General features: G+C 37.7%; 1 protein-coding gene across 1 annotated transcript in view; it reads left to right on the top strand.

The window, feature by feature from the left end:
- Nucleotides 1–14,158, top strand: part of LOC126248505 (protein purity of essence) — a 446,891-nt gene extending 432,733 nt beyond the window's left edge. The window contains 1 exon segment of the mRNA XM_049949542.1: nucleotides 13,468–14,158. Coding sequence (XP_049805499.1) covers nucleotides 13,468–13,535 — 68 coding nt within the window. The 3' untranslated portion in view covers nucleotides 13,536–14,158.
- The last annotated feature ends 10,289 nt before the right edge of the window (nucleotides 14,159–24,447 follow it).

The following is a 24,447-nucleotide window of genomic DNA, read 5'->3' as shown; positions in this document are numbered from 1 at the left end:
ACAAGTCTCGTAACAGCAATTAACTCCCATAGCTAGTCATTTGCTCTGCAAGGCCGTCTTTGCTTAATTACACCATCTTCTTCTGTCTCCGTACATTATGCTTTCGGGACAAAACTGCTGAGCACCTGAAGCTCCCACTATCAAGTCCAGCACTTCTGCACTAAATCACAATGCTCATATTCAGATGTTTACTGGTTATGAAATTCCGTGTCCACACACAGAAACAGAATTTATTCTTGTATTCTTGCGGTACCCAGAATGAGCTCAAACAATTTCTATTGATCCCATATGTCAGCTTTGATAAACTGATAAATTGCAAAAATAAATCTGCATCGATTTGACCACAGACTTCTCTTCTATCCCCAACAAGGGACAACAACCAACTCGTCAATTCCATGAGTTCCCATCAGTTCCCAAAAGTTTTAAGGTTAGTGCATTTTTGCTAATTGCCACTGTAGCTACAATTTGTTTGGTGTCTTGATGCACCCATGGGGCTTTACACTACTATAGGCTACTTTGCCCCTAAAACTACTACTGTACAATGTGCTGAGTTCTGACCAAATCTCAGGTAACTATATCACTGTAAACATCGGAAAAGTTCTTATGATATCACAAGAAACTGTCACATCAGATCCAGGCCAACCCACATCATTAATAGCTGTATACAAATGGAAACATCCAACTTGCCTACCATTCTCAGCCCATAGCTTGTTAGTGAGCAAAAGAGGTGGAGAGTTTGAATAAACAATAGAAGAAATCTTTTACATATTTTGGGGGGGATGCAGAAGGTGGCAGTAGAGGTCAAGAAGAAATGAATTTGAAATAACAAAAAATAGCCTTAAAAGTTCCCTCATAATTTATTACTTTTCAAGTATGTATGCAGAGAACAAATGAAAGATAAATTTAATATTTTAAAATAAAGGAAAACTAACTCATATTTTATCACCTCGGGTTCAACACATTTCTGTCACAAAGTGATCTTCCACCAGCTCTCACTGATGGAAAATTGAGAAAATACAAGTAAAGAAAATAAAATGTTTTCAGTGCAGTAATATCTTGTCCAGACTCTCCTCATTATTTGTAACTTCAATCATGCATCTTGACATGGACTCTGTGAGAAGTCGGACGTAATGGCCAGAAGAGACAACTTTCTTCCAGGCTTCAAGAACGCAGTCTCAAAGTGCATCAAAAGAAGCTTTCCTTAGTTAGTTATTTAGTTTCGTGTTCCATGGACCATTGTGCCCAAAAGATCATAGTCATTTTAAATTCACATCACAAATTAATGTGTACGTATGGCTACATTCTGAACATTTCTAAGCTTTTTTTCTTCCCTGCTCCCCACAAAAAAAGAAAAAAGATATACAGATGTTGTTAGTCAGTAAATCCTACACACCACTTTCTGCACATTACAGTAATTGAAATTCTTCTATGGAATTGGAGGAGTTGTCAATGTGAAACCTTCTCAGTTTGTTTTCAAATCTTTACCTTGCTGTCTGTTAGACATTTTATATCACTGGGTAAGAGGTCAAATTTTTTGTTGTAGTGTTGTCTCCTTTTTGTGCAAAAGGCAATTTCATGTGGAGTTACGAACGTCATTTTTCCTTCTGGTATTGTAATTATGTACATCACTGTTTCTTTTGACCTGTAGTGGATTATTTACAACAAACTTCATGAGGGAATAAATATAGTATGAAGCAGTGGTCAGGATGCCCAACAGTATGATCATGGGTAAGCATGACATTATATTCTTACAGCATGTTTTTCCTTCTTTCTTAAAGATGAGTTGCCCGAAAACATTATTCAATATGACATTATTGAATGAAAATATGCAAAATGTGTCAACTTACTGATTTTTGTCTCCCCAAGATTTGCAATGATTCTAAGTGCAAATGTAGCTGAACTGAGTTGTTTTAGGAGCTCCAAAATATGCATTTCCCAATTTAAGTGCTCATCATTATGGACACCTTAAAATTTTGAAGTTTCTATCCTATTTATTATTTCCTTGCCGTATGTTACACTTATCGTTGGTGTAGTACCCCTAGATGTGCAGAAATGAATATGTTGTGTCTTTTTAAGGTTGAGGGTGAGACCATTCACAGAAAACCAGTCAATGAAACTCTTAAGAATTTTGTTTATAATTTTTTCTGTTCTTGTATATGTGCTTGGATTGATTACAATACTAGTGTCATCTGCAAAAAGGAACTAATTCTCCTTGTTATACAGGGTGATTCAAAAAGAATACCACAACTTTAAAAATGTGTATTTAATGAAAGAAACATAATATAACCTTCTGTTATACATCATTACAAAGAGTATTTAAAAAGGTTTTTTTTTTTCACTCAAAAACAAGTTCAGAGATGTTCAATATGGCCCCCTCCAGACACTCGAGCAATATCAACCCGATACTCCAACTCGTTCCACACTCTCTGTAGCATATCAGGCGTAACAGTTTGGATAGCTGCTGTTATTTCTCGTTTCAAATCATCAATGGTGGCTGGGAGAGGTGGCCGAAACACCATATCCTTAACATACACCGGGCGAGGTGGCGCAGTGGTTAGCACACTGGACTCGCATTCGGGAGGACGACGGTTCAATCCCGTCTCCGGTCATCCTGATTTAGGTTTTCCGTGATTTCCCTAAATCGTTTCAGGCAAATGCCGGGATGGTTCCTTTGAAAGGGCACGGCCGATTTCCTTCCCACTCCTTCCCTAACCCGAGCTTGCGCTCCGTCTCTAATGACCTCGTTGTCGACGGGACGTTAAACACTAACCACCTTAACATACCCCCATAAGAAAAAATCGCAGGGGGTAAGATCAGGGCTTCTTGGAGGCCAGTGATGAAGTGCTCTGTCACGGGCTGCCTGGCGGCTGATCCATCGCCTCGGGTAGTTGACGTTCAGGTACGGACAGGTAAGTGCCAATGTGGTGGCGCTGAGGGAACAGCCAATTCTCTAACATCTCCAGATACTGTATCCCAGTTACAGTAGCACCTTCGAAGAAAAAGGGACCAAAAACTTTATTGGCTGAAATGGCACAGAAAACGTTCACCTTAGGCGAGTCACATTCATACTGAGTTGTTTCCCGCGGATTCTCAGTGCCCCATATACAGACATTGTGACGGTTGACTTTCCCGTTAGTGTGGAAAGTTGCTTCATCACTAAACACAATCTTTGAAACTAAAGATTCATCTGTTTCCATTTGAGCAAGGATAAAATCACAGAAATCGATTCTTTTAATCTTATCAGCTGCAGACAGTGCTTGAAACAATTTCAGACGATAAGGTTTCATAACTAACCTTTTTCGTAGGACTCTCCATACAGTTGATTGTGGAATTTGCAGCTCTCTGCTAGCTCTGCGAGTCGATTTTCCTGGGCTGCGAACAAATGCTTGCTGGATGCGTGCTACATTTTCATCACTTGTTCTTGGCCGTCCAGAACTTTTCCCTTTGCACAAACACCCATTCTCTGTAAACTGTTTATACCAACATTTAATACACCACCTATCAGGAGGTTTAACACCATACTTCGTTCGAAATACACGCTGAACAACTGTCGTCGATTCACTTCTGCCGTACTCAATAACACAAAAAGCTTTCTGTTGAGCAGTCGCCATCTTAGCATCAACTGACGCTGACGCCTAGTCAACAGCGCCTCAAGCGAACAAATGTACAACTAAATGAAACTTTATAGCTCCCTTAATTCGCCGACAGATAGTGCTTAGCTCTGCCTTTTGTCGTTGAAGAGTTTTAAATTCCTAAAGTTGTGGTATTCTTTTTGAATCACCCTGTATATTAGACGCAAGATCATTTACATAGATGAGGATCAGTAGTGGACCAACGATTGAGCCTTGGGGAACTCCTGTACACAATTTCTCCCCAGTCAGAATTATGACACCCAGACTGTATTGGTTGATATCATCAACAATTTTTCTCCTTTACGGCCAACAGCATAATACATGTCTGATAACGACATGATTATTAGAATGGAGTGGAACTTCGATGTTACATTCTCCAATTTTACTTTTTTCATTATTCTACACCATAAATTTGTAGTCCCTGTGAAAAACCCATTAGATCAATCCTAAAAATCCCCTATTTTATGTTTCATCCTAGTAAGATTGACTCGATTCTACATCTCACTTGACATCATCCCAATTTCTTCCTATTGACATTAGATGTGACTAAACAAGTTATAATTGGCACAAAAGACAGGCAGTTTGCACTATGGATGATGGTAAAGTTAACGGAATATTTTAGGCAGTTGCAGAGAGGGGAGACGAGAGAGAGGCAATGCTGACGTAATCTTGGCGTTGCCAACGCTACTTTCAGCATTTAGCTTCACCGCCCAGTGATGGTGGGTCAAGTACATTTTACACTACTTTTTGTAGGAACTAACATAATGATAACATGATGACTCTGTGAAGGTGATCAAGAATGAGGCTATCGGTTTTCATCACTATAGTGTCAAGTTGATGATTATGGATGTATTAGTGACAGGAGAATCTCAGTTTTAGCAAGAACTCTGGAGGGGAATATCCTTGTGTTTTCACAATGTACGAAATATTCATGACAAGGAAGAGTATGAATGTTACTGTTCATTGTTTCACTTGCAGCAATTTTAGCTGTCCTTTTAGGTTTCTGCCTAACCACCCACTTGGAAATCACCACATATTCGGAAATACACAGCAAAGTATTTGTGACAAGGAACAATATGAATTTTATTGCTGCTCGTTTAACTTGCAGGAATGTAAGCTGTCGTCCTTAGTTTCTGTTTAACACTGCACTTGGGAATCACCTTGCATTCGGAAATAAACAAGCAAATATTTATTTGATCATTCATTATCCAACCTGACAGAAATGCTGAACAACATCGAATATTGTAGAACATATTGTATTACAGCCATAATGAACGTGATAACAACACTAAGTTGGAAAAAAATTGGGATGCAGCGAGCTGCGAACATATGTGACACGCTTTGAAGGAAATAAATAATCAGAATGTGCACAGTCCACACAGAGGTCATTCACAAGCACTTGCAAAAGTCGATAGTCAAAAGCTCATTAGTGACGTCAGAACTGCAACAATGCAACATAAAGTAGTGTGAAGCTGCATCCACAATGCCACTGGAAATATGTTTCTGTTGAAAACATTTATTTCCTACAGTGCATCACATCCATTTCTGACTTTATTTCTTGTCTCTGCTTCTATCCAGACTGGCAGTAAACATCTCTCAGGGTATTCACACTGTTTGCAACGCTATTTGTTCTTGAATTTTTTCGTATTGTGAGCGACATCATATCTAGAGACGAGGAAATTCTAATGTGTGCTGCTGCGTTATTAATACTCAGTTACACGCAAACAAAATTAAATATGTCATCGTTGTTCATACTTTTTTATTTACTTGTCATAAGCATATCTCAGCGTTTCATCAATTTACAGAATAAGGTTGCATTTATCAAAGAATTTCGTAATTGGTTTTGAAATTATGATATTATTTTGATGGAGAGTTTGTGTAGTAGATTTTAATGGTTGATAAAATCAGACTAGTTGTTGTAATAAATCGATTTGTTGGTTTGCATCCAGTCGTCATCTTTGGTGTGCGAAAACCAACTATAGAACAATTGGTGGGGAAAACTTGGGATGTATGGGAACTGAGTACAGAAGACACCTCTAGTTTCTGTAATTTCACTTGGATATCATCTAATGATTTTGAATTTATGACATATATGGTATCACTGTTCCTTAAAAAAGGTATAGAAATTGCAGGAAAACAATTACACTCAGACATGCTGTTAGTCTTAGTTTTTTTGTCAACGGGAGATTCATTCCAGAGCCTTGAGTACTTATTTCACATTTCGAAGCAAGCTACAACAAACAACCTTATTTTCTATTGTACACAGTCTTTATCAGTATTCTTTCAAATGTAGCAGCGGTTTTTTTGGAGAGCGTTTTGTTTTATTACTGTTCCTGTACTGCTTGCAAACTTAATACAGCAACACCTGACAAGTCTGTACAGCAGACGACACTATGCAACATATAAACATACGCTTGTACTTTGCAGTGCGCACCATGCATTGATGGCCTGAAGCATTGTTTCCTTTGATCCATACCAACATTGCTGTGAATAGATGTTTCTGTGTTTCAAAAGATGTTTCCAAACAGTGTCCACATCAAGTAGGCAGAAAAATGTTTCGAAAACATGCTTCAAGCTTAGTGTGTACATGGTTTGAAGTCCACTCAACCAAATTAAACTTCCATTGGCTACAGAAGGAAAACACACACCACCATCTGTTAGATTCCGATGCCATTCACCTTACTTCACAGTTTTCAGTTTAATTCACCATGTTCATCAATTTTTGCTTTTTTTCTGGGTGAACAGAAATGAAGTGTTGGCTCAAAAATGTGCATTTTGTTGTATAATTTATGGTCATAGCATATCGGAAAATAGCTCGATTACCTTGTACCCAGATAACAGTTTCAATTTTTTTTATGAGTTTCTACCTGCTGTTACACGTCTATGATTTTTTGAGAACTGATGAAATTCATTACCACAAATTATTGTAGAAACCTTGTATTGTACAATTGATTTCCTTCACTTATAGAGATTTTATACATTGTACTGGCGGGGATTGTGATTTTTGATCATATATGCCAATTACACATGGTTTTTGCTTGTATTTTGGAAGTTTCACCATTTTCCTCAATCCTGCAGTTTCCTCAATTTTACAGTTTTTAAGCCTGGACCTAATGAAAATGTAAAATACAGGTTTCACTGTAGTCGCTTATAACAACAAATCTTTATTTATGACAGACTGTTTCGGCATGTATAGCCATTGTCAAGTACATCTAGACTGATGTGACGTCCATATTACATCGTTAGTGAACTGTCTTATTTTTGTTACTGTTTTAATAAGACGGTAAATGATGTAATATGTTGAAAATAAGACATTAATTATGGCGTGACAGTAGTTTTACAGTTCTACTCTTACTGTATTATGTCTTTATAGAGACTATGCTAATGAACAGTGATATTATTTTATTAACTAAAATTTGTTATGATAGTATTTGCTTGTTGCATATGCTACTTCCAATTTATCCATTTTTGTGTTCTAAAAGTTCAATAAAATTTTTGAGGTAGTACTTGTGTCTAAATTCTGTATGCTCGTTTAATATTTCTTGTGGGTGTTTTCTCATGTGTATATAAATTTCCAGTTCTTCAAAAGCGTTCAGAGCAAAACCTTTTCATATTCTGTGTAGAATTTGGAGTGTATTTTCGATTGTATCAGCAATATGTTTTTGATTTTTCAAGTGTACAAAGAACCTCGACCCATTATTTTCACTCTCTGTAATGCGTGCCTTTTATCTCACATTAAAATTTCTTCATGTTTCTCCAATGTAAAAGCTACTACAGCTGCCACATGTAATTTTATATATGCCTGGACTTTAATATTTCAATGGTCCAGTGGTGGTGGAAGTTAATTTTGTAGAAGGCTTTAAAAAAGTGCATTAATTTTGTTGGAGATTCTACCAAGGTAGACTGCTGGTACATATTTTATTTTCTGTGTGGGTGATGGTTCTCATGTTAGGCATATCTCGGTATGTGTTGTGTTCTGCTTCAGTGTTTTACACTTCTAGTATAATTTGGTGATTATGTTGAGGTCAAAGTTATTTGTATAGGCTCTAAAGCGAGGTGTTTTAAGTTCTTTTTGAATTGCTGGTTTTTCTAATGGTTGGTTATTTAATCTAGTAATCATTGAATGGAAAAATGCTAGTTTATGAGCAGTTGAATAACAGGAATTGGCATTTATAATGTTGACAGAAGTGGTATTCTTTCTATAGATATCAAGTGTGTGTTTATTATTTTTGCCAATTTTGAGGTCTAGATAGTTAGTGGTATTGTCTTTCTCAATTTCCATAATGAAATCAATTTTAGGTTGTTGAGTTTTTGGTGAACATACTCGTTTTTGTTAAGTATGACTGCACTATTCCCTTTATCAGCTTTTAATGCCATAGCATCATTTAATAGCAGTTCATGGTTTATACTATTCAGAATTTTATGTTCTGTTTTGGGCTGGTATTTTTCTGCATTGTATTTACTGTGACACTGTAATTAACATTTTATTTTCAATATAGTACGTCATTTACCATCTTTTTTAAAACAGTGACATTTATAAGACAGTTCACTAATGACGTAATATGGACATCACATCAGTCTTGACATATTTGACAATGGTGATAAATGCCAAAACAGTCTGTCATAAGTAAAGCTTTGTTATTGTAAGCAACTATTTTGGCGCACTATTCTAATAATGATGTCGGTATCAGACATATATTGGTTGACTTACTAAGAACAACTTTCTACTTTCTTTTGGTTAGTTATGACATTAGCCGTTGGTTGGCTGTACTGTCAATCCCATAAAACTTCATCTAGGAGAATACTGTGATGCAGTCAGTCAGTTGCCTTAGTTAGGTCTCAGAAAATACCAACCAGTGCTATTTCATTATTTACTACTTGTAAAATCTGGTGACTGAACATTTAAATGGCCTTCCCAGTAGAACAACCGTTCTGAAACCCAAACTGATTCGCTGAAAGTATTATTGTTGCTTTCATACTACCTCATCTTAAATGTTCTCCACTGGAATCGTAGCAGCAGCCTGTGGTAGCCAGTCTACGACATTGACGCCCTTGTGGGACAGCTGCTGCTGAAGAAATGCAGAATTATGCATAGGTTAGCAGCTCAGATGGCTCTCAGTCATGGTGCTCCAGGTTCAATTCCTGGCAGCATCGAGGATATTTTCTGCTCAGAACGTTCGTGCGTGTGTGTGTGTGTGTGTGTGTGTGTGTGTGTGTGTGTGTGTGCGTGTGTGTGTGTGTGTGTGTGTGTGTGTGTGTGTGTGTGCGCGTGTGTGCGCGTGTGTGCGCGTGTGTGTGTGTGTGTGTGTGTGTGTGTGTGTGTGTGTGTGAATTGAACCGCAACTGGCGACTAGGGTCTTTTGGCCAATAATGCCTTACACACATTTCATTTTTTTCTTCAGTGCATACCATTTGCACTGAATGAAGCGTCACATTCTTCACTATATGGGCATACGGCTTGATACCAAGAGTTCCCTAGATTCTGTGAAGCACTCCTGATTCTTTTGTAGAAATCCAGCTCCATCAGGAAGCTGATAGCTACCAACTTCTCCTTGTAGTCACTACATATTCTTGACAATGTCTTGCCCTTCATGACCTTTAAATCACTCTTGAACCATCGTTGCTCATTAAAATTCTGTTTTAACATGCTGCGTTCAGGTGGAGCTCCACAAATGCCACCTGGTATTAAACATTTTGCTCTCTTGAGTTCCTGTTTCACAGCAGGTCTGTGTGCATGCATTCCAGTTTGCCTCATCCTTGAGTGAACAGTGCCACTTTAGCTGTAGGAGTTGATCTCTCACCACAACTGCTTCATGTTTAAGAAGGAAGCTGTCGGCTCTTCTGCACAAGTTCTCTGTCCTGGTAAAATTTCAGTCTCTTCCTACCCGAGGCAGGAAATCTGTTGGTAGTGCATCTTTCAAAATAATTCCTTTGCAGTGGTAGGTGGCACACCATACATCGTGCAGAATCTCTACCTGAAAACCTACCTTCTTCAATCAGAGCTTGACTCTGTCTTGAACTGAATGCTATCACTAAGCAGTTGCAACTGACAGCCTGCAAGGACGATTTCTGCTTGCCATTCTTATACTGGTGCCTGGGGAAGAAATAAACATTTATATCTCTGTCAAAAGGAGCAGTAGTTGTGTCATACCAAGGAAGACCTGTTCAAAAATTCTTGCTGCTTTAGGTCTGCCCTTAAGCCAATGTGGCTTCAGCTTGTGGAGGTTGAGTGAGCCAAGTTACTAAGGTGCTTTTTTTTGAGATCGTGGAGTCGAATCCCGCCTATGAAATTGATGATTTTGTCTTGAGTTTGTGTTCACCCATGCATGCCTGTCTGTGTGTCCCTGAATAAACATTATTAAATTAGTCTTAAGAAACTTGCTTTTATTTTTAACAAATAATTGATAGCTGCACTGTAAAGTTGCTAAATACCAGTAATTAGCGTCTATAGCAGGCATTTGTCTGAGGTCAATTTCTTTAAGAAATATACATCCAGGTAAAGAGATGCAGATGGAAATAGGCGGTAAGAATAAATCGCCGATTCAAATGTATTCCAAGGCACAGTGATTTTCACACAGTGTTTGTGTTGTCTTTTTGCGTACTCAGTAAGACAGAATCATCGTAACACATATCTGCCCAACATTGAATACCTAAGCAAAAGGGAAAAGAATCACGTGTACTGGAAATACCTATAGCCCACATATATGTAATGTATGTCAGGCCATTATTGGTTTTTCTTGAATACCGTGCATTTACTGGGTTCAGAGCTCGAGTCTAGGCAAATCCCCTTGACGTTCTGAGGTTCCAGTCATCACAGAGGTGGGTATTTAATCCAGTTTCCAATGCACAGGTAACTTCCCATAGTCATCCACGACATGAACTTTGATAATAAGTGTTACTGCCACTTAAACACTGTTGCTTGGATCCGGGATACCTAAAAACTCATCAAGGTGGCATATATGTGACAGGTATGGTCATTTTATCTGCATATTGCAGGTGTTTTACTGACTCTTGCAGCTGCAGGCTAGGCACATATTGGAGTACAGTCCGTGTAGTTGAAGAAAACTGCTTTAATTATCTTAGACATCATCTGCATGACGAGATATTTAAATATCAGATCAGTATGCCAAGTCTGACATGAGTTGTAAACTCCTCTAACACCACCTCATTTACAGTCATCCATCCACTATCAACACTACGAGCATAATACAGTTAAATGGTGGTAAATGATTGATTCAAACAAGCATAATGACACCCAGCATGAAATTCCTGCCAAGTTCCTGCCTAGTAAAAACACGAATGTGAGTTAAAGTTCATTTGGTTTCGCGAAAGAAATGCGCTAACATCATCAATTCAAAGTGATTCCAAGACAGATACAGAGACAGGTGTTGTTACCCCCCCCCCTCACACACACACACACACACACACACACACACACACACACACACACACATATTGTGAATTCCTACAATCACACTAATGAAGCAGTGGACACATGTGACCAGGTATGCAGCAATTATAGTGTTGGCCAAAGAAGAAGATGACATCTAGCTGTGTTGTTAGATTTTCTAAATCTCTCTGCTCTAAACTCATATACCATTTACAAAATGAACGCTAATCAAAAGATACAAAGAACAACATGTCTGGAGAAGCTTGCAAACAACTTCATCACGGGGAGTGTTATCAGGAGAATAGGTAACAGCCACATACCCCTCAATGTTAGGAACAGAATAACGTAGTTTCTGATGGCCAGAGGTACAGGAATACAACAGCAGGATCAGCGACATCAAACACTGCAAACAGAAATTGGACTAACATTGCACAAACAGAAGAGATGCCTCATCAGTCCAAGTACAAATGACAACAAGCATTAAACAGTGTGTGCTACTTGTACGGAACATGTATGCAAAGTGCATTCCAATGTTATCTACATAAGACGCTTAGCTCACTGAAATATTCTGATGTTTCGAAAAGCTCTGTGTTATTGCTGTATAGCAGTTTTAAGTATTAGGTTACATTTCTTTTGTTCCTCACATAATAAATCAAATTGTCATGAAATGTTGTTAATTACATGCTGTTTTCTTCATTTATGTCCAAAGATCATTCATAAATCAATGCATTTCTTTTTTTCTTATGTTACTTCTTGTCACGCAAGTACTTAAGGGTTAATAGCTGTTTTAGAGGTGTATAAGTACTCTTTAACATCCTTACTAGTGCACTGCTGGTCGAAGTATTCTACTGTTAATTTATTGGGAAAATGTAATCACTGCTTCCAAAACTCAGGGGTGTTAAGTATTAAGTTTAGCTGTACAGATTTATAAAGTTTGGTTCTGTCCTTTGAGAAAAGCTCTCCAAAAGTTGCTTTTAGAGCTGGATATTTTCTCTGACATAAGGCACCATATCTTTCACAACTTAAGCTACTGGAAGAAAAATGTTTGAATTATAGTGAAACTGATGTGCAGTAAGGTGAGCTATTTCATTACTCTCATACTTGATTTCAAACTTTGAATTAACATTGTCCAAGCTTTCACCATCTTTTATATTCTAGTGAATTCATACAAACAATAAAAAAAAAATAGAAACATGGAGCTTTGAACTCTGCACCTTCAGATTACCATTCCACTCCTTTAACGATTATGTAATGAAAGACGGGTGTTGGAGCAGTCTCCTTGAACATATGTTCATCTAATGTAATTTTGTGGCTTTGAACTTCATTCTAAAATGTGTGAATTTATCATTTCACCTTGCAAAAGATGAGTATGAGCAATTTTAGAAAAAAAGAGAGAAAAAAAAGTTGTAAAATTGATCCTTTATTCTTGATTAATCATGAATGGTACGTAGTGAGGCCTTATGAGGGCATTCTTAAAACTTTTGTAGCCTCTATGCCTCATATTTGTAGTTATCCAGAGGCTGTTGCTGCAGTTCGAACATTGTCAGGTATGTAGTCATGTTGTAAAGTAAGCAATCCTTAGCACATAGGGCATAGGTGAATACATAGTGAGTGTCAGATATCTCTTATCATCTCAATCCGTGACCCACTTGCCCTGTCTGATATCATGCCCTGGCCTGACTTTTATGCTGCTGTTGCCAAGTGATCCAATTTTTCTGCTGTTTGTCACAGTGCTTCAGTTCTTTTGTTGTCAAGTGTACAACTATCCATTTACAATCCCTACTTTGCCAGAAACAGGTAAGATTCAGTGTAGCATTTTACATAATCCCTATTTGTGATCAGAAGTACCCATCCTAGCTGCTTTAAGGAGAATTTGGAGTGATGACCAATACTGCAACTAATGCCTTTCCTAAAATCAAAAGAGGATAGTGTGTGACATCACCCTGACATCTTGCATAGGGAAAGACTCTAGAACTGATCACTAACCATCATCTTGTCTAGGTTTTGGAATCCAAAAAGCTACGTAGCTGCTCCCAATATGGATTTAGAACATACCACCTTACTGCAGTCTTCTTTGATATTGAGAAAGCTTATCTTCAAAGCACAAAATTGCCGATCCACTTGATCGATTGGGAATATGAGGACACCTTCCTCTTCTTATACTTCTTCTTTGAGAAAATGTTACTTGCATTATAGTGTCAGAGACACAGTGTCAAATTGCTTCTTTCAAGTGAATGGTGTATCCCAAGCAAGAGTGGGTAATATTTTTTTGTCATTGCCATCAGCAGTATTAAATCAACAATAAGGAAACCAGTGAAGCACCTGTATTTTATCTATGCAACTAATACTTTAGGTCTCCTTTTTGATCCACATGAAATTTTTTAAGCTTATAAATTTAAGCTTTCCTGATGTACTAAGTTGTGATGCCAGTTATTTCTGTTACAGAGTTAAGAGCATCATTGGATACAGAGCCATTAGCACACATCCAGCTCGTCCTTTCATATGGAGCCTAGTCACCAGCCCCGAATATCGAAAAGACGTTCATAATTTCCTTTGGAGAAGCAATTTGTGATTTTACACATTGTGTTTACGTAAAAACTGAAACCATGTGACTTCAAAAAATTAAATAGTGCAATTTTTTGTGAACAGATGTACATAATGAAAAGTGAACTTGTGACATGGACTGTACAAATACAGCAAATTTGATGGTGTTATTTTTAAGTCCTTGGATGTTAGGAGTGTCTATAAAGTGTGGACTTTTTGGAATAAAAATTACAAAATTTCGTGTAGAAAGTGACATTTTAATAATAATTAGTGAGCATAACATTGTGTAACCTTCCATGCAGTGTAGAGTATAGTGTTTCAGCCAGAGTGAAAATTATTTCCTATATAATTACTCCCAGTGATAAATTTGAGAAAAGGTGCTTCATCCTTTTGTTTATTCCACCCCTGAAGAGAGGAACCGACGGCTTCTGCCTTACCTAAAATCAATGGTATGTAACCCTGATACTCAGTTTGCTTGTCAAGAAACATGTGCAAAGCCCAACAAACAGTTAAAAAAAATGAAGTCACATACTGTTGCAGTATGTCTAATCAGAAGTACGCCAAGTGTTGAATAAATTGTTTTTTAAAGATATTTCTGTAATGTGGCCTATGATTTCATCGATTTTTTGAAGCAGATGCAGTTATGGTAAGGTCAATATGTTACACAATCTAGGTCTCTTGTGGCATTGATGTAGGTAATAATAGTCCAGTTAGTGATATGAGTGCATCACTGTGGCATATTAGTATGCTTACAAACACTCTATAGTCAAATACAGTATTCTTCAGAAATAATTGTTCAAATAAAGAAATATATTTGAGAGGAAAGTGCTATTCAGAGTAAAAGCATCACATTGTGCACTATCACGAGTCTGTAGTCCTTGCAAAACAGTACTTATTCTTTCTTTAAAGGTACTTAGAACTGATTATCATCATCTGAGTAATAATTTGTCATATTATACATCTTAATGCAACATTTTAAGTTCTTGTAGTTTAAGTCAAAAGCAGTGTCGTACTTTGTTAGAGAAAAGATGTGACCTTACAGTTAAGTTTCAAGCATTCAGGAAGTTACAAAGGTTTCTTACGTGCGTATCTTCTGTTCAATAGTAGACAGTGCAGCCTCATCTTCATGTAGGATTCATAGTGTGACTTTGTGTGCTGTCATTGTATGTGCCAAAAGTTCCTTAGTCAGATTAGCTGCAAGGCACCATTGGGAAGATAAGTTGCTTAGGAAGGTGGCTAACACTCTGTGGTTGATTAAACTGAGTGTTCGGCTGTAGTCTTCATCTTTCCAGCCATTAATACATAATTATATCTTCAGATGGCGGAGTGCTATGTTGTAACTTAATGAGTTTTACATCATGATGAGGCCAAGAGTTGCCTTACCAGCTGAAGTGCCCTTATTTTTTAATCATACAATAAAATTACTGTGATACGTGTTTTTGGATTGTATGTTGCACTTCTTCTACTATCTGAATCTCACTGTATGTCTTCAATGCTAGGTATATTCATTGTATGGTTCCATGTTAATATTAAAGTAATATTGTGTGAACATTGAAGGGCAAATTTCTGTATAAGAGTATGTCATGTACATCACCAGAATGAATGATAACTTTTATCAAAAAGACAATTCTCTTGAGTAAACTATACAATAAAACAGATTCTGACCAGTACTTGCCTTCGTGAGAAATGTGAGTACTGTCAATAAAAACTACTCTAGCTTTTGGAACTAATATGTGAAGAGAAAGGGCTAGAGATGAGAAGGTTAAAAATGAAGGACAGATCAGTCAGCCCCCCCCCCCCCCCCCCCAAGCTGAGAGGGACCCACCTATAGTGGGAATGAGGGTAGACCTACCTCATCACATTCTCTTAAGTTTAATCAATGCCAAATTTATGCAACCTATACAGAACTTCTTCTTACCACTTTCATCATAATTCTGATAAATAATTTAGGAGAAAAGGTAACAATTCATCGATTAGTAGAGGCATGGAGTCGTCAACAGTCACATAAACAAGACTGAAAATTTTGCTAGCGTTTGGTCGAATCCCTTATCATGCTAGAGTACACATACACCCAGATCTGTACCATTTCATTCAGTACACAGTGCCAGGCGCACATTTCGACAGGTAGACTGGGGTTGAGGGGTTGTATTGAGTGCAGTTTGCGAGGGTGGGAAAAGGCGGCAGAGATCAGGGGGGAGAGTTGAGGAAGGGAGGAAGAGGTGTACGGGATGGGAATATAGGAAGAAGAGGCAGCAGGTGCACAGAATAGGAACGTTACACACGGGCACCAGGGAGTTCGTGCACCGCACGATAATTACATGATGGAGTGGACTGGGAGGAGGTGACAGAACGGAGACTGGGGCAGAGGTGTGGGTGGAAGATGAGTTATGGTCAGGTGGATGGGGGGCAGACAGTTATCAGAGATAGAGGCTAGGAGGATTAAATAGAGAATGTGTTGCAAGTACAACTCCTGTCTATGTAGTTCAGAAAAGCTAGTGCTGTGGAGAGGGGGGAAGATTTCAAATGGCATGGATTGTGTGAAGCAGCTATTAAAATCAAACACATTGTCCTCGGCACCATGTTCTGCCACCACTGGGTTGTTAACTTAACTCTTGGCGACAGTTTGGTGGTTGTCGTTTATTCATATGGGCAGTTAACTAGTGGTCATGCCCACATAAAATGCCATGCAGAAATTGTGGCTGAGCTTGTATAAGACATGGATGCTTTTACATATGGCCCTGCTCTGTTTTTGATGGGATAGGATAAGTCTGTGACACGACTGGGGTAGGATGTGCTGGGTAGGTGAATCAAACAGATCTTCCAACAGGGTCTCCCACAGGAATCTGAGTCTTGTGGCAGGGGGCTGTGAATGGGTGTGGCATAGGGATGGACCAGGATGTTGTGTGGACTGGTTGGATGGCAGAATGCCACATTAGGAGCAGATGGGAGGATTATGGGTAAGATGCTCCTCATTTTCAGGCACAATGATAGACATCCAAACCCTGGCGAAGGACATAGTTCAGTTTTTCCAGTCTGGGATTGTATTGATTGGTAAGTGGGATGCTTATTTGCATCTGGTATGAGGATATGGCGTGGGAAACTTGCCTGTGGACTAGGTTTAGAGAGATAGTGCCTGTCTATGGTTGCCTTAAGGAGACCTTCAGGAAGGAATTCTCATCAGTGCAGATGCACTGCAGATAGGTGGCCAGTCTATATGTGATAGATCTTTTTTCTTCGGGGGGGGGGGGGATGACTGCTGTAAAAATGCAGGTACTGTTGGTTGTTAGTGGGCTCGATAGGTGTAGAAGTATGGATGGAGCCATCAGAGAGGTAGAGATCAATTCTGATATCTTCAAAGAGAATGGGACCACGTGAATGGAAATAATTGATATCAAAATAGATCTCATTTAACCTGTCTTACAGTTGTGATTCATCATGTATACAAGTTATGATTGCTTCCAAATGAAATTTTTATTGTTTGGCATGCAATGTAGCACCTACTTCTGATCTGTCTAAAACTCCTCAATTGTATTGTGTATTTATTGCTCGTGTTGTGTGCAAAAGCGTCTTTTGCATAAGATGTTGGACAAATCAAGTCATAAGTACACTTCTGAAAGTGATTTCTAGGCGTACTTATTTAAGGTTACAACTAAGCACTTAATACATTAGGTGTTTACATAACACACTTCATAAATTTAAATATTATTCAATGGAGTAAAAGCAGAGTTGCTGTAAGTATGATATTAGGATTTTCCAGAGGTTTTGACATTAGTAATAGCTTTTATGTTTTCAGGAAGCTTGTTACAAACTCCCATGTGGAAAGTGCCTTTTTGGCACAGAGATGTGATGATGTGGGTTGTATGTAAATTTTTGTTTTGTCTGGTAAAGTAATCATGTGGTTTGTAAGACCCGTGAAAATGTCAGATTTCATCTGTGTGTTGTTCGAACTTGCCTGAATGTGATTTGGGGCATTTTCATTTTGGTAGATGGCACCTTTATTATAGAAAATTATCTCTACTGCAGGATACACTTGCTGTGTTAAAATGCATAAAAAAACAGTCAGTACTGAAATTTGAGCTGGGCTTGCCATGGTACACAAAACTCAATTGCTTTACAGGGCATCCATTACTGCTCATTAAGAGCATTAATATTTGTAAATGTGAGCTTCTTGTTAAACAGCATGATGACACACCCTGCTAAATGTACTAGAAAACCCGCACTGGCTTCTTTCTAGAATTACACTCTTTAAATTGGCATTTAGCTGGATAAGATTCGATGGTCATGGCACTAATACTTTGTTTTAGCACATTATGGTAACTCGTATATTTTCAATAAATTACATAATATATCATAACTGAACATTTGTTGTTGGGTGACCCCCCCCCCCCCCCCTTCGGAGCTTTATGCTTCCAACATGTGTGATTTCCAAATGAAAGTGTCATGTGGCGGAATTAAATGTGAAGTTCCTCGCAAGCAACTTTAATTAAATTGCGTGCATATGGAGTATCGTCAGTTTTGTGGCAGGATTCGTGATTTCCAGTCAGATAGGTCACTTTATGTAGTAATCAACTGAAAATAATCAAGTAAAACAGAATTGATGTCTGGCATCTTCAACTTTTATAGTCCTGTCTTCCTCAGTTGCGTGTAATATTACGGTATATTAATAATTTTTACTTATGGACCGTCTGAAATGCAACAGGAGCGTAATATGTAGGAAATGGTCCACACAACCTGCCACTGATGATGCCTTGCAGAAAATAAAGGCGTAACGCGTATGGCATTAAAATTGTGTTTTATTCAGTTGCTGTCAGACGGTCCATAAGTAAAAATTATTGATGTCTGGCGTTTGCAAGGAAGTGTTATAGGTGCTCCTCTGTTCCTGATCTAATAAATGACTTAGGAGGTAATCTAAGCAGCCCTCTTAGACTGTTTCCAGATGGTGCTGTGATTTACCATCTTATAAAGTCATCATAAATTAAAACAAATTAGAAAACAACTTGTTCACGATATCTGTATGGTGAGAAGTGACAATTGGCTCTAAGTAATGAAAAGTCTGAAGTCATCCACATTAGTAGTAAAAGGAATCTGCTAAATTTGGTTTACAGGATAAAACACACTATTCTAAAGGCTGTAAATTCAACTAAATACTTAGGGATTATAATTACGAATAATTAAAATGCAACTAACACATGGATAATGTTGTGTGGAAAGCAAACCAAAGTCAATGATTTATTTAATAATTTTTTCATAATGTGGGACCACAGTCATAATATATTTCTTTAAAGTCAGTACCACCATTAGACTGTTGTTTATTTACTGTGTTACATTTACACTTACACAATCATGATTTCGGCTTCAAAGTGCCATTATCAAGTGTCTTCTGAAAGCAGATTAGACAATAACAATGAAATACAAACAAGTGACAATCCATATTTGTAATGCTTACTTATGAGTGTAATAAATTGCCTAAGGTGGTATACTGTCATATTAAAATACTCTATTAGACACATTGTCTAAGAGTCGATATTTCTGACAGAGCCAACTTGCTTTGTTTCATTACTGAGTACACCATCTTGGCTGAATGACAGTTGGCTAAGTGTCAAATTGTCTTGGTCAAAGAAATTCCTGTTACAAGCAGGTGACCTTTTTTAGTCTTTGGGCTCAGTGTCCAAAGGAAAGGTTAGGAGCAATTTATTTTCTTTGGTAGTTATTACATCTTTGCAGTACCTGTTTATCTTAGTATACAATGAAGTTGCCTGCTCATAAACATAAACATGAACAGTAACAAACCTCTTTATAATATTCGCTGCATCCATAAATATAAAAGTCCAGCTAGTCATGACGTTTAAAGTACAGTTTAGGTAGGAGGTAAATATACAGTTTTGTACGTGAAATTAACACATGGCCAACTCTTAGTTGTGTAATTTTGCCTCAATTCAGAATTAATACAATACAGTGCAATTACTTATTCTACTCACTCATTAATTAACCAGTGAGGTTTGAAGCAATATTTATGATGTATGTATCATCGGGCATGTAAATCCTGTTATATGTGTTGGAACGTTACTTAGGAATAAGTACAAACAACACAGATATGTGAAGCATGTCATGTACATAAAAGCAATTAAGCAAATAAAAGAATCAAATGATTTCATGTTAAACATCATATTTTAATTTAACATAATATAAATAGTAAGGATATACTAGTATTTGTTAATGGTTGATGAGATACAAGTACAAATGTAAGTGTACCGTGATATTGAACTTATGGCTGTAATCTTGGTGCTATAAATCTTATTTATATGTTATAGTAGTGACATCTTATTTATATGATGTAAAGATGACGTAGTAATGTTAACAACTTGATCAGCTACCGCATATGAACGCTCCAAGTGGGTTAATTCCTATTTCTTAACAACAAAGAGAAATGTAAAATTATTGATCATACTTCTTAGAGAGGTAATAAACAGTTGATAAGAAACAGAAGGTCTAGAATACTACAAATCATTCACTGAAGACTGTAGGCATGTGGAGTGTAAATGTAGAGGGGGGGGGGGGGGTTAAAATGATTAATGAAATGAAGAAGAAGCTATTATAGTGGGGTGGGAGAAAAAAGGGTAACTAACAAAGAAATAAGAATAAAAATGTGAAGTGAATGACAAAATGTTAAAGCTAGGACCAAATATAGCATATGTTAGGGCATTGTGTGGGAATGATGTGTCCAAAGTGAAGGTATGGCTTAAGTGTGTATCAGTATATTCTCTGTGTGGCTTCATATATCCTAGTATTTTATGTATTAAATATTTGTGATACTAAAATTTATTCCATAAATTTAATAAAATAAAAGGTTTTATTGAGACGTTCTCAGTGAGTCCTTTGGTTAGTGGTAGAAGTTCGGGGTGAGGTATGAAGAGGGATATTGATTCCTCATAAAAGTAGTATGTCTCAGAGGGAGGAAGGGGTTAGTGAATCAATGGTTAGCAATAATCTCTGATGGGGTGGGGGGATGCTGAAGTATAGAGGAATCATGCGTCACAATGTGAATTACACCCTAATAACGTAGAGAATAGGAAGGGGAGAATGTTATAAAAATAAAAACGGGGGAAAAGACATAAATATTCCACCTTGTGTACTGTCAAAGGAATAGTCCACAAATAGAAATTCACAATGTAGAAGCACTATGGAATCACTGTGAATTATATTAAAAGGAAGAGAGGAGGGGGAGGAAAACGTTGGTGGTAGTGATTGGTATATTCAAATCATATCTACTCAAAAATAAAAATACTAACACACAATACGATGTAGAGATCTGGGTAAATGAAGAAAAGGGAGTATTGTAAGAGGGGTGTGGGAGTGGGAGGGGCGGGGAGAGGGGGGTGAGGCTTAACCAAAGAGTAATGATAGAAGTTTCCTGTGAGTAATCTGTTAATAAATGAAATATATTATATCATAATTGGATGCACCTGTAATAAAAGGAGTACTTATGATTGCTTTAATATGTGTCAAAGATTGTGTGGGAATGAGGTATGAAGAGGGGTATTGATACCTCATGAAAGTAGTATGTCTCAGAGTGAGGGAGGGGTTAGTGAATCCGTGGTTAGCAATTATCCCTGATGGGAGTTGTATTGTTTACATGCCTATCATCCCTATCAGGGATGATTGATAACCACTGATTCACTAACCCCACCCTCACTCTGAGATATACTACTTTTATGCGGAATCATTACCCCTCTTCTTACCCTACCCTGAACTTCTACCACTAACTAAAGGACAAACTGATTAAGTCTCAATAAAACCTTTTATTTTATTAAATTTATGGAATAAATTTTAGTATCACAACTATTTAATACATAAAATACTAGGATTTAGGAATCCACACAGAGAATATGCTGATACACACTTAAGTCATACCTTCACTTTGGACACACCATTCCCACACAATGCCCTAACACATGCTATATTTGGTGCTAGCTTTAACATTTAAAAGTGCCCATTTACCGTAGGTGTATTTTAATTTATAAAAGATCATTCACTTCACATTTTTATTCTTATTTCTTTGTTAGTTACCCTTTTGTTCCCCACCCCACTATAATAGCTTCTTCTTCATTTCATTAGTCATTTTAACACACCCCCCCCCCCCCCCCCCCCCGTCACATTTCCACTCCACATGCCTACAGTCTCCAGTGAATGATTCTACATTCTACACCTTGTGTTTCTTATCAATTGTTTGTTACCTCTCTAAGAAATATGATCAATAATGTTACATTTATCTCTGTTGTTAAGAAATAGGATTTAAGCCACTTGGGGCATTCATATGTGGTGGCTGATCAGGTTGTTAACATTACTAGGTCATCTTTATGTCATATAAATAAGGTTGCACTACTATAACATATAAATAAGATTTATAGCACCAAGATTACAGCCATATGTATCAACACCACGGTGCACTTAGTTTGTAATAGTATCTCATCAACCATTAACAAATACTAGGATATCCCTGCTCTTTATGTTAAATTAAAATGTGATGTTTAACATGAAATCTTTTGGTTCTTTTATTTGCTTAATTGCTTTTATATACATGACATGTGTAGTAATGGCGACCGGAACGGTAGCGGGGTTGTAGTGACGGAAATGTAGCGGGACCCGCGGAGCGGCCCACTAACAACAACAACAACAACAACAACAACAACAACAACAACAGCGGGAGAGGACGGACACGACCAATGAAGGAGCTTATGACACAAAACAAGAACAGACAACAGAGTCACGAACCTAACAAGACAACCACATCGACTCGTAAAGCAACACGAAAGTCAATACGCTATCTAATACAAGACGATATGTCCTGAGACGCACGAAAGGTTAGACTGGCAGGCTGAGCGACAGGAAAGCGCTTAAGTACTTGATCGAGGACACCGCTATTGGCTGCTGCACCCACGTGTTCCACTGTAGCGCCCTCACTCTAAAAGTGGGCCAGCAGGCGCGTGCCGCCACAGCTTACGGCAAGATGGTAGAGAGACCTCTATGGGTCTTCGACGTCCATGACGTCTGGCGGGGATTCAAATTCCGCGGCGTGCGGTACCTGAACATGTTTCACATATCTGTGTTGTTTGTACTTATTCCTAAGTAATGTTCCAACACATATAACAGGATTTACATGCCTGATGATACGTACATCATAAATATTGGCTTCAAACCTCACTGGTTAATTAATGAGTGAGTAGAATAAGTAATTGCACTGTATTGTATTAATTCTGAATTGATGCAAAATTACACAACTTAGAGTTGGCCATGTGTTAATTTCACATACAAAACTGTATATTTACCTCCTACCTAAACTGTACTTTAAACGTCATGTCTAGCTGGACTTTTATATTTATGGATGCAGCGAATATTATAAAGAGGTTTGTTACTGTTCATGTTTATGAGCAGGCAACTTCGTTGTATACTAAGATAAACAGGTACTGCAAAGATGTAACAACTACCAAAGAAAATAAATTGCTCCTAACCTTTCCTTTGGACACTGAGTCCAAAGACTAAAAAAGGTCACCTGCTTGTAACAGGAATTTCTTTGACCAAGACAATTTGACACTTAGCCAGCTGTCATTCAGCCAAGATGGTGTACTCAGTAGTGAAACAAAGCAAGTTGGCTCTGCCAGAAATATCGACTCTTAGACAATGTGTCTAATAGAGTATTTTAATATGACAGTATACCATCTTAGGCAATTTATTACACTCATAAGTAAGCATTACAAATATCGATTGTCACTTGTTTGTATTTCGTTGTTATTGTCTAATCTGCTTTCAGAAGACACTTGATAATGGCACTTTGAAGCCGAAATCATGATTGTGTAAGTGTAAATGTAACACAGTAAGTAAACAACAGTTTAATGGCGGTACTGACTTTAAAGCGATGATTTATTGGTGGAACACTTAGAAAATGCAACAGGTCTGCTAAAGAGACTACTTACACTCCTCCTCTTGAGTATTGCTGTCAAGTGTGGGATTCACAGCAGATAGGATTAATCAGAAAAGTAGTTCTAGAACATATTTCCTTGATGAAACATCGGTGAATCAGAATCATTCCATGAATACCTGCTGGAAAATGAATGATGATACTGGTGGTTTTAAAGTTCGCTTAGGAAAAGTTTCTCAGATACTTATTCTGCATGCTGGCTGTTCTTCTGATATGGTTCCTGAGAGTAAACTTTCTTTTCAGTGTAAGAAAAACAGTAGTGACTACCATTCAGAAATGAATGCTGTCACTTCCAAGAAGTGATTCTCTAAACAGTTCTTGCCATACCTAGCTTCGAAGTCAGTCATTGTAATTACCGTACCAGTTGTCATTCAGCTGTTACAGAGAAAAGATCAAGAAAAGGGGATATTGTGCTCTGGCTGAAAACTGAAAATATTCCGGACAATATAAGCCAAGCTCATGCTGAACTCCAGCAGCTCATTAATTTATAAAAGTCACGCAATAGAATGTACAAATTTGACTTTCTTGCTTGTGAGTGTGGTCACACAGGTTACAAGCTATGTGAAAACAGAAAAAAAACCACATTCAAGATAAGACACTGAAAGGCTTGTGCATGAAGCAATAGACAGCATCCCCTTTCAGCTTGGGCACACTGTGTGTGTCACGCTGAAAAGTTTCAGAAATAAGACTCTCACAGGGAGGTGAAGATGGAAGATTGTGCGTATCATCCTAGATTTACTATCAGATGGTTTGTACATGGACTCAGATAGCTGATAGTATTATGATGTACACTTTGGAACAAAGTAAAGTAATGATCTTTCGTTGTTTTAAAGACTCATGGTTTAAAAACATTTTTGTCAACATGTCAATTGTGTGCACTGTACCCGAGAACTTCCTAGCTTTTA

The sequence above is a fragment of the Schistocerca nitens genome, chromosome 3, assembly GCF_023898315.1.
Source record: "Schistocerca nitens isolate TAMUIC-IGC-003100 chromosome 3, iqSchNite1.1, whole genome shotgun sequence".
NCBI classification, from domain to species: domain Eukaryota; kingdom Metazoa; phylum Arthropoda; class Insecta; order Orthoptera; family Acrididae; genus Schistocerca; species Schistocerca nitens.
Note: the sequence above shows the minus strand (reverse complement) of the source record. Positions and strands in the feature narration are given on the sequence as shown.